This window comes from Triticum dicoccoides, chromosome 3A (assembly GCF_002162155.2).
Source record: "Triticum dicoccoides isolate Atlit2015 ecotype Zavitan chromosome 3A, WEW_v2.0, whole genome shotgun sequence".
NCBI classification, from domain to species: Eukaryota; Viridiplantae; Streptophyta; class Magnoliopsida; order Poales; family Poaceae; genus Triticum; species Triticum dicoccoides.
Window position 1 is genome coordinate 720321412 of NC_041384.1, and position 11528 is coordinate 720332939.

Genomic DNA, 11528 nt, shown 5'->3' on the forward strand with positions numbered 1-11528 from the left:
TCATCACATTAAAACCAAAGTGCATACATAGTTCTCATCTAACAACATATAGCTCTCCAGAGCATCTAATTAATTAAACCATACATTGAAACTATGTAAAACATTTCAATGCAAAAACAAATACGATCATAATCGCAACGAAGGTAACAATTGATCCAACGGCATAATGATACCAAGCCTCGGTATGAATGGCATATTTTCTAATCTTTCTAATCTTCAAGCGCATTGCATCCATCTTGATCTTGTGATCATCGACGACATCCGCAACATGCAACTCCAATATCATCTTCTCCTCCTCAATTTTTTTTATTTTTTCCTTCAACAAATTGTTTTCTTCTTCAACTAAATTTAACCTCTCGACAATAGGGTCGGTTGGCATTTCCGATTCACATACATCCTAGATAAATAAAATCTATGTCACGTTGGTCGGCATAATTTTCATAAACAATAAATGAACCAATAGTTATAAAGATAATATACATACCACATCCGAATCATAGACAGGACGAGGGCCGATGGGGGCGGATACCAAAACCATCGCACTATATAAGATGCAATAATAAATGTAAGAAAATGATACAAGTATCTATCTAAACATACAAGTAAGAATATTTTTCCTTTAGAAAGAAGATAAGAACAAGAGGCTCACCACGGTGGTGTCGGTGATGAGATCGGCGCGGGTGATCGACGGCGGTGAAGACGGGGACGGGGCGTGACGGACTGCTAAATCTAGACAAATCTCGAGGAAAATAGAGCTTGGAGGTCGAGCTTCGAGAGGAGAAAGCTTAAGTAGTGTGGTTCGGGCATTCCATCGAACACCTCATGTGCATAGGAGGTGAGCTAGAGCACCACAAAGCCCTCTCTCCCTCGGCCAGAGAAAAACAGAGCACTGGGGTGCTCTGCTCGCGAGCGAGGGGTATATATAGGCACCTCATTGGTCCCGGTTGGTGACATGAGCCGGGACTAAAGGGGAGCCTTTGGTCCCGGTTCAAGCCACCAACCGGGACCAATGATGGTGGGCCAGGAGCGAGGCCCATTGGTCCCGGTTTATCCCACCAACCAGGACCAAAAGTCCAGATGAACCGGGACCAATGGCCCACGTGGCCCGGCCGGCCCCCTGGGCTCACGAACCGGGAGCAATGCCCACATTGGTCCCGGTTCTGGACTGAACCGGGACTAATGGGCTGACCCGGCCTGGACCAAAGCCCTGTTTTCTACTAGTGGCTGGATCGCGCGCGCATGGGCCGTTAGATCCTGTCGATGAAAACGGTTCCCCCTTACCTTCTTCCTTGTGCCGCGCCGTGCCCACCGCTCCAAGCGTTGCGTCGCCGCCCCTCCCCCCACCTCCTCCCCCCCCCTTCCCCGTCGTGCTTGCAACGCCCTCCGCGCAAGTCGCTGCCGTCGTGGATCGAGCCCCACCACGCCGCCTCCGCCTCCGCACCCAATTGAAGCTTTTTTCATGGCTGGTCGAAGCAAAACCGAGACATGGTTGTAGCAAAAAATATTGTGGCCGATAGATGCCGGTTGTAGCTCACCGTGCAGGTCCCAAAACACGGCTGCCGTCATGGGAACAAATTTCAATGTTGGTTGTAGCAAAACGTGGTCACGGTTGTAGCAAAAAACTTCATGGCCGCTGCAATGCTCGCACCCGGTTGAAGCTTTTTTCCATGTTGATTGAAGCTTTTTTCACGCTGACTGAAGCTTTTTCCACCCGTGGGCGCTCGTGCACGGGTTGAACGAACGACGACGACTGCCAATGAACGCCATCTAAATGGATGTAGCAAAAATTCTCGCAGGTTGTAGCAAAAAACATGTACGGTTGGAGCAAAAACGTCGCTCGCACAAGGATCGCCGGCGTAGCATGCAGCACGCGACGAAGCCGGTTGTAGCTGAGTGGTGTGCCGGTGGTAGCAAAATGTGACACCGGTTGTAGCATGCAACAAAAAACACGACATCCTCGCAGCTCGCGGTCACCTTGCTCGCCGTCCGTGGATGACAAATGAAAAGCTGCAACCGGCGGTTACGAAAGCTACAACCGGCATTGAAAAAAGCTTCAAACTTCTTGTCTAGCTGTGACCTCCGCGACGATGATGACGCAATTTTGCTGCAACCATAGTCGATGTTTGCTACAACCGGTGATGGAATTTGCTACATCCATTTCACAGCTGGTGCTATTGCTCCGCTGAGCTCCCACGCCCGCCCATGGCCATCACCGCCGTGGCACCGTTCCGAGAGGTGCCTGACGACGCAGTGGCCGAGATCCCTGCGCGATGCCCATCCTCGCTCGTGCGCGCCGCCATGGCCTGCGCCTCCTCGTATCATCCCCGCGATTCCTCCGCGGCCATCAGTCGACGGCGCGGCCATGGCGATGAGCGCAGCCATGGAAACCGCACGGCAGCGTTGTCCCTGAGGGGCGCACGAACAGCACAGGAGGCACGAGCTGATGGCTGGCCTGGATCCATGGAGTTTCATGCCTGGGCGAATGCGAGGAAGAAGGAGTGGATGGGGCGTTGGGGAAAGGATAAGGTACATGTGTTGCCTTCCTGGTGGCTAGCGCCAGCGAGGCGAAAACGACCGGCCCGAGTGTTCCGGCGGCGCACCGCGCGTAAACACTTCCCTTAGAGGAAACATCGGGGAGGAGGGGAGGTGGAGGAGATGTGCGGCGTGGCTTCTGTGGAATAGAGGAGGCCGGAGAGCAGCGTTGGGGCCATGGCGTGCGGAGCGGCAGCGGCCAGAGCTCAGTTCGATCGGTCCCATGGCTCCTGTTTGGATAAGGCCTGGATGGGTGGGGTGATGAGAGCCCAAGAGTATTGATGCAAAAGTGAAACGAATGGCGGTCGTCTTTTTGTAAAACAACCGTTTCGTACGTGTAAGATGCTTGTAAAACAGCCGTTTCGTACGTGTAAGATGCAGATCAGACGGTCCAAAACAATGTATGTCAGGCACATCATCATCAACTCAATTTTTTATAGGAGTAGAGATACTGGAGGTAGAGGGACAACAAAGATATGCAACCCCAGTAAAAAGCCACCAGGCTCTAAAGTCTTTAAGTTCCTACCGTGCCAAATCTTGCGAGTCATATTTGGAGATGAACCAGCGGTGATTTGCTATCTTGGTAATTTTCAGATACTGAAAAGGAATTCTTTAAGTGATTTGCGAGTCATATTTGAAGATGAACCAGTGGTGATTTTACTATTTCAGGAAGCACAAACTACAACCTCTGTTCTGTGGCTAAAACATAGATTTCACTTCCTTAATTGAGAAGATTCACAGCATAGTGCAGCACCAGAAAACAAGCCTTAAGAAAGAAAGAAAAAATTCAAAATGAACTTGTATAAGTTCCAGGGAAACATACCATTCAAGCCAACTCTTGACCACTGCCTGTTGTCAAGAACTAAGAACCTGCTTGCTCATCTTTCCATGCCCAGAGCCTAACTTTAACCGCGAGGTGGCTACAAGCTGCCACACATGCACATGAAAACATTCTACTCCCTCCGTCCCATAATATAAGAGCGTTTTTGACACTACGGAGGGAGTCGGTACTAAGATTGAACCACATGTCACAAACTGATTTTCTACTTCTTGGCAAGTTAAAAGCATATTAACACCGAAACTAAGCAAACCACAGGTTAGTGCACTTGACAACTGAAAATCAGAATCGGCAACATCCCCATCAGGCATACCCAACAAAGAGATTATGTGAACAGCTAGAACAACTAACTTAGTGTTCCTGAAAAAATTCAGTTACTCAGTTACCATAGTTCTTCCTGCTAAAAAGGATCGATAGACCTTGAAGGCTTGATGTCATGCCTTTGTTTTATTTGTCTTTTTACTCTTTGTAATAATTACATGTGTGCAACCTCGATGTCTCGGCCAGCTCTTGACACTGTGTTGTTGCAGAGGTGGGGTGTACTTGCTATCATCTTGATATTAATACATTACCCTCTAGCTAAAAAAGGTAGATAGAAAAAGAGCCTTCAAAAAGACATTTGCTGACAACCTGTAAAATCAATGTCTACTCCATCAACGAGTATAACATAACCATATTATCCAATTTGCTGTTGGAAGAAGAAAGAGATACAGGCTGTAGTCACCAAGCAAAGAGAATAGAGATAAACAAACACTGATGCAATGGTTCCAATTAGATATCGGATAACCATGTGGCACAAAAAAATCATGTGTTGTAGATTCGACTCATATGATACGGTGCTGTCTGGTCTTGTATGCAGTTTGGGGTTCAAGCTGGAGCAAATCATGGTGATAGTTGGGTTCTAACTTGGTGGTCATTGTGATATTAGTGCCATAGACCTACTCGATGAATTACTCCCTCCGATCCATAATAGGTGTCACAATTCTGAACTAAGGTTGAACTAATCTTAGTGCAAAACTGCGAAACTTATTTTGGATCAGAGGGAATACTATGTAATAATAACTGTAAGACAATCAATTTTGTAGATTGATATGAATATAGGACGCACAAAATAGGACAGTACAAACAAGTAAAACAATTTGGATGAAGGGTATTCTTCAACTGTAGGAGCAATCAAGCAACAAGTAAAACAATTTGGATGAAGGGTATTCTCCAAATGAATGGCACTGATTAGAAACAACAAGAAAAGCTTTAACAGCGGTAGGGCGTAGCAACTTTGAGTGGATCAGGTCCTTCAGTTGAGCAGATTTGGGTGCATTTGCTGAAGCCAGCTGACGCAAAGCCAACCACCAGCATTTTCCACAAAACATGAAAAAGAAATAGTCGGTAAAAGCTCCTTATAGATATGAATAAAAAAGGAGATGAGAGGTTTCATCAAGCATGTCTTACTGCATTTGCACTCTTAACTATACATGCTTACCGCATTGCCAGTACTGCGAAATGCCAGTGTTTCAAAACATATAATACCTACTAACATCTGCACGGAGTGTAACAATTATCCAGATCTTCCCAAGAATCCACAATGGATCAAATCAAGGAAGACTGAAAAAATCAATATATAGTTGATTAGCATGCCAAAGGATAAAGTAAACCAGAGCATGGTAAAGGAAGAACAGGAACATGCAAACTCAGGAAGAAAATATTACTATTGTCATTCATCACAGGGTTTACACTTTACAGTACATCCTTCAGAAGAATCAGTCCAAGTGATTCTGCCTGCCAGACTTCAAAATTTAGGAAGGACTCACTATCTAAATTGCAAGTTTGAGAAAGACAAACATAATTTCCATTCATCTTGTCTGCAGAAAGAAACAAACACTTTAAGTAATATTATACTCCCTCCAATCCGTATTAATTGACGCAGCCTTTATACAATGTAAGTAAGACATGCATAGAGGCTGCGTCAATTAATTTGGATCGGAGGGAGTGGCATGTTTGCATTTAGGTGGATGCATGTGGCTAAATCTTTATATCCTGTAATAAATCTGGACACGGCCATGTACTGTTTAGACAATGAAAATTGGAAACAAACCCAGAGAATCTTGCCTGTCAATAACAGGTTGTATGCAGCGAAATACCACTATTTCTGGGTAATAAAACTTTCAACTCAATAATTTGGACTTGCAGCATAAATTATAACATTTACAACTGGAATCTGAAATCTTTCAAACTCAGGAAATTAAATGATTCAACAAAAAAAGTTGGCTACATCCAGAATGCCACAGGAGTGGAGCATATCTCATTAAATTCATGTCCTTCAGTCATCTGGTAGGAGCGCGCCGTTTGCCGTGTCGTCCTGAGCTCTCCATTTTTATCGTACTTGAGACCAAACTTGGTGACGCGCAGCACACAGCAGCGCGGCCCATCAGGGGGTCGAAAAGGCTGCTGGTCCTTGTGCAGGCGAGACTCGATCAGGCAGTAGTCGCTGATGCCGCCCAGGTAGAGAAGGGTGGCTCCTAGGTGCCTGTCATCATCTGCATTGAAGAGCTGGTCCTTGCCGAGCTTCCAAGCCGGCATGATTGACATTGTAGCGTAATCAGCCAGGGGCGGGGCGTCGCAGGAGCAGACGTAGCCGCCGCCGCCTTTGTGGCAGCATAGTCCTATCCAGGCATCAAGCTCGTCATCAAAGTAGGCCTGACCTTTGAAAGGCATGACCCAGTTGCCTAGGGTCATCCAGGTGGAGCACTTGGTGTCCAGGCAGAAGGTTCTGGCTGCTTGGGAGACGAAAAGCAAACGGTCGTTGGGATGCACTGCAAAGGACACGACATCACCGGAGTTGAACGGAACTAAGATCTTTGGGCTTTTAATCCAAGACCACTGTTTGTCTTCATCATTTCCGGGGGGTTGCAGGGCATCGAGCACAATCGTGGAGGATCCCACTGTCAAGTAAAGCTCGCCAGCGACAGATGCAAACAAGGGCTTGGATGGTAGACTACTGCCGCCAGGATGGGGGCAGAGTGTGAGCCCCAGCGTTTTTGTGTCGAATATGGGGAAGGCGCCTGTGGCATCACAGTGGACTGGCATGGCGAGTATGCTTGTGCCGTACGCGCCAAAGTGCGACAGGCGGCAGTGGCGGCCGTAGAAGCGCACGACAGGGGGATCTGGTAGGGGCTCCGCCTCGTCATCGTCATCCAGGTCGGCGCCGGCGTCAGAGTACATGGCGTCGATGTCTATCTTGCGGACGCTGTATCCACTTTCCCAGTCATCCACCACGAGATAGACATGCTGTCGCAACTGCTGCAGCTGCGACGGCGGCGGCCGCCGCCGCTTGGCTGTGTGGCAACACGGCTGAAGAGTCAGCTGCCGCTTTGACATGCCGTCGAGTTGCTATGCCCCTCCTCTCCGGCGGTCCTGTGTTGCAAGCCGGCGAAGTGATCGAGCCCGTAGAGTAAGAAATCACGACCGGCTGGACCATATAAATAGGCGAAAGAAGATGGTACCTGAATTCGAGTCAGATTGGCTCAGGCAAAAATTCCCCCCGCGAAGGAATCCGCCATCGGATTGGACTCAGGGAAACGCCTCCCCGCCAATCCGACTCCCAGCTGGCGGCGGCGGGGGAGGGAGATTGGGGTCGGGGGGGGGCTGCGGCGTTGTGGCGTCCCTCTATACATTTGAGAACCCTAGGCCGCGCGTGAGAACCATCACGGCCACTTTCAGGTAACCATCACGGCCACTTAAACAAATGTTGTTTTTTAGTTGGCCGATGTTCATACAATTATTACGTTTCTATATAGATTGTCTCGTTAGGACATCCCGACATTCAGTTGTCGGAGGCACAGATTGACTGGTCCCTAGAGGCATATATTCTTTGGCTGTTCGGCAAGACAATGTTTACGGAGAACCACGTGACCACTGTCGATGCACGACTCATCGGTATTGCACGAGAGATAGCTGACGCACGTTGCCCTGCGGATATTCTACAGAGGAGTTTTTGTTCTGTTGTGTTAGCGGCTACGTACAAAGGCCTGTGCAAAGCTTGCTTGTTGAAGTTTAGAAAATCTAGTCTTGTTAGATGTCCATTATTGTTGCAGCTCTGGTCATACGAGAGATTTCCTATTGGACGACCCTATGTCTACGTTGATAAACCTTTTGGTTTGGAGGACTTAGCTGGGACTTATGTGCCTGCTATCAGCGACTTACCTTCTATGGGATCTGTTTGGACACGGCGAGAGGTACTTTTATATTAAGTAATAATTAATTCAATTATTTTTTGCCATTCAATAGTATTACTAATGCTTATTTGTTGTCATGCACAGAGACAGTTTGCGCATACTCAGGTTAGGGGATGCTACCCGTCCTTCATGGCGCAGTTTGATAGTTTGCACGAGGATCAAGTTATTCGGGAGCCATACTCGCCTCAAGCTATATCATCGAGGTACCCAGTTGGGATTTCTGGATTGTGCACTAGAGATCGGCACTTTTGGATGACCAAGACCAAGTTGGTGTTCGACGTGACGGTTGAGGAGATGTCTCTTCATAGGGTGATGAGACAGTTCGGTCTATATCAACAGCCTGAGATTCCAGATATTCCACACTTGCCAGACCACGTGCACAAGTAAGTACTAATACTATTTTAGTTGGCAGCTCTGCATTCATAATATACCTAATCATGTATCGCGCATGTCAATCTCAGGGACAGTCGCCTAGGAGGAAACAAGTTCATGGCTTATTGGCTTCAGAGCATTACCCCTTACGTTGAAGAATGGACTACCGCTGCGACAAATATCTGGGGTGAGGTTCGGCCCTTTAACTGGAAAATGTTCGGGTTGTATCTGCAGCGTTACCGGCATACAACGAGGATCTACTTGGTTCCATCAGCTGCTCCTGATCAGATCGAAGCCCCTCTCACCAGCGATATGTATCCAACTGCCTCTGTTGTGGGAAGCAGACACCACGCGGTAAATGCCTTGGTTCTCATATGTTAAGTCTTTTGTTAATCTGGACATATTCGCTTGGTTGTCTATTCGTGGTGTCTATCATACAACGAGGATATAATTGGTTAACTCTTTGTGTACAGGGTGACTTGACACTACAGGTGCGAGAGGAGGTTTCCGCTTTAATGCGGCGCTTTCAGAGGGGAGAAACTATCCCACCGCGAGAGGGCGTCTCATGGTTGAGGCGTCTTGATGACAAGCTACGCGGGATTTATGCAGCTGTTACGTGTAGACGGACTTCAGATGTTGCACTTCCTCCTCCAGCACATCGTCTGCCACGTCCCTCTGTACAACATTCAGAACCACGACCCTCTGTGCACCGTTCAGAACCACGACCCTCTGTGCACCGTGCAGAACCTCATCCTTCACAGCCAGGGAGATCTTCCTGGCATGAGCCACCTCCTTCGCAGCCAGGGAGCTCTTCCTGGCATGAGCCACCTCCTTCACAGCCAGGGAGCTCTTCCTGGCATGAGCCACCTCCTTCACAGCTAGGGAGCGCTTACTGGCATCAGCAGATGAATCTAGGTAACACTACTCACTACATTCTTTTGAACAGTGTAGTAATCGTTCTTGCATTCTCAGCAGTCACTGATGCTTACTGGTGCTGCTTCGTTCATGCATTTGTATCAATTTTACTTTACCGCAGGCGGCAACCAGTCGCAACCGTTCATGCATTCAGAGCAGTCACCGATCCTTAGTGGTGGTGCTTCGTACTTTGAGGGCGACCGCGAGGATGATGACCAAGCTACAAACATTTATGGCTTCTCGTAGACAGTGTTTCACACTCCACCACCACCACCGACGCAGGAGACACAGACCGTGACAGACGAGGTTAACTATGGTCGTGGTTATCGCGAGCCTCGTCCACCGCCTCAGCGCTTATCGCCTTCCGGTCCTCGCCCGAGGAAGACCCAGACTCGTCGTCGTCCCCCGCAGTGATATGCTTATCTATCTATGTATGACTCATTATCTATGTTAGTTTCAGACTATTCGCAGCTGTGTGTCAGTATTTATGTATGAGACATGCTTCATGTATGTGTTACTATCGCACTTGCTTCTATGTGATCAGGAGACATATATTGTTTTATGTATGCGAGAGATATATTACTATTAATTCGCATTCTTATTCCAGTTACATTTCCAAATAGACTACAACCGATAATTAAGATACAAGTACATCTGAATTAAACGGTGCGGCTGAACTTGTGCAATACATCTTACATACTACAAAATGAAATTCAGATAGAACATAATGCCCTACAATAATACAATACAAACTAATAATGCAAATACATCTGAATGAAACGGTACAACTGAAATACATCTTACATACTACATGAAGTCATCATCGTCATCCTCCGTTGATGCAGCCCTCTTGCCCTTCGACGATGCGCTCCTCTTGCCCTTCGACGATGCGCTCCTCTTTCCCTTCGTCGATGCAGAACTCTTGCCCTTGGTCGATACAGAACTCTTGCCCTTCGAGGATGCAGAACTCTTTTCTTTGGACAATGCAGAACGCTTGCCCTTCGACGATGCAGAACCCAGAAGCGGCGGCATGAAGATATCATCGTCGTCCTCGCTCTCCTCAGTCCATAGAAATGGATGCTTTTCTGCAGTCCTTCTGAAAATTTCACTCTTCGGCTCCACCACGTCTTCCACCTTTCATGCAACCTAAGAAGTTCTTGACGTACCTCCTCATAGGTCCTTTCAGGCCACCCAGACCTACATAATTGGTGAGCCAACTCATTCATTATGGTGTCACTACCGGTGAGTTCGTCCAATGGAACTATCCTATTGTCCATCCTGAAATCGGTAGCTAGACTCAGCAGAGTGCTGCTCATCTCAGGGTGAAAACTACGATCGAATGGATAATGGGACATCTCGACTACACTACACTGGAATGCTTATCCACCTCCGCCTGAAGGGGGTTTTATAGATACAGAGGAGAAAATGGCGGGAAAGAATAACTGCGGTATGGCGGGAAAGGGTTAGCGGGAAGGGATTGGCGGGAAAATAAGGCGGGAAGGGATTGGCGGGAAAATAAGGCGGGAAGGGATTGGCGGGAAAATAAGGCGGGAAGGGGTTGGCGGGAAACGGGTGGAGGGAACATATGGCGGGAAGGGGTTGGTGGAAAACGGGTGGCGGGAAGAGGTGGGCGGGAAACGGGTGGCGAGAAAATACATTTCAGCATGAGCCATGCAACTTCGGCCTAGGCTTGACCAAAAAGTGACTTTTCGGCCTAGACTTGACCAAAAAGTTTATTTCGGTTTCGGCCAGAAGATGTCCAAAAACAATACTTCAGCCTAAGTGTGGCCGAAAAGTACTACTGCGGCCAAAGGATGGCCGACGGGCTACTAGTTTTGGTTTTTTTGCATTACGTCCTATAGTTTCCGAAATTGCTACAAAAAATAACATAGTTTTGAAAAAAAATCGAGACAATAAGAAGAAGAAGAAAATGTGGGCCAAGATTGATAATTTCTCATCTTGTCAGTGCTCTGACTGTATTATTTTTATGAAAGAAACAGGCACTATAATTTGCAAGACACGGGGAAGTGAAAAATATGAGCTCATGTTTCTTTAGAATTTTAGAAAAAGTGTGTTTTATCTTGATGTTTAAAATTAGGGCAATGATTTTTTAGAAGTCCAATTGAGAAAGGTAACATGATGTTTTTTCAGCGGTCCACACAGATTGATGAGTTCACAAGGAATTTGCCTTTTGCAACCATAAGATTGATGAGGACCCGGAACGCATTCAGTGTAGAGCTGGTAGTATGACATCAAATCTTGAGTTAGTTAATTACATGCTATTTGAAATGTTTTGTTGTCCATACTTCACCCCTTTATATCCGCTGATTTTATGTTAATCACAAAGATTGAAGGTCGAGATTTAATTTTTCTTCCATCCGCCGTTTCCTTATGATAGACATAGACCAATTCATCCGATAATATTTTTGTTTGTGAAAAGCTAGACCCGAACCAGGATGACAAGTTCATAGACGGCAGCGCACCAACCAACTAACCCAAGAACTGTTTTTGAAAATTTTAAGGAAGATGACTTCTTATTGGTGACGCAAGTTTTCTTTAAAACAAAACTTCCCAGCCCAACGAAAACAAAGTTTGGGCTGACCTCCCGATACCCCAGTTTGGGCTGGACACGGTCGTTC

The 11528-nt window shown here is 47.1% G+C and overlaps 1 protein-coding gene across 1 annotated transcript; it reads right to left on the reverse strand.

The window, feature by feature from the left end:
- Positions 1 to 5524: 5524 nt before the first annotated feature.
- Positions 5525 to 7006, reverse strand: LOC119273464. Its single transcript, XM_037554609.1, has 2 exons — positions 6871 to 7006; positions 5525 to 6781 (listed from the first exon to the last, which is right to left on the reverse strand). Exon 2 carries the CDS (start codon positions 6743 to 6745, stop codon positions 5636 to 5638), a length of 1110 nt encoding a protein of 369 aa, XP_037410506.1. The 5' UTR covers positions 6746 to 6781; positions 6871 to 7006; the 3' UTR covers positions 5525 to 5635.
- Between the last annotated feature and the right edge of the window lie 4522 nt (positions 7007 to 11528).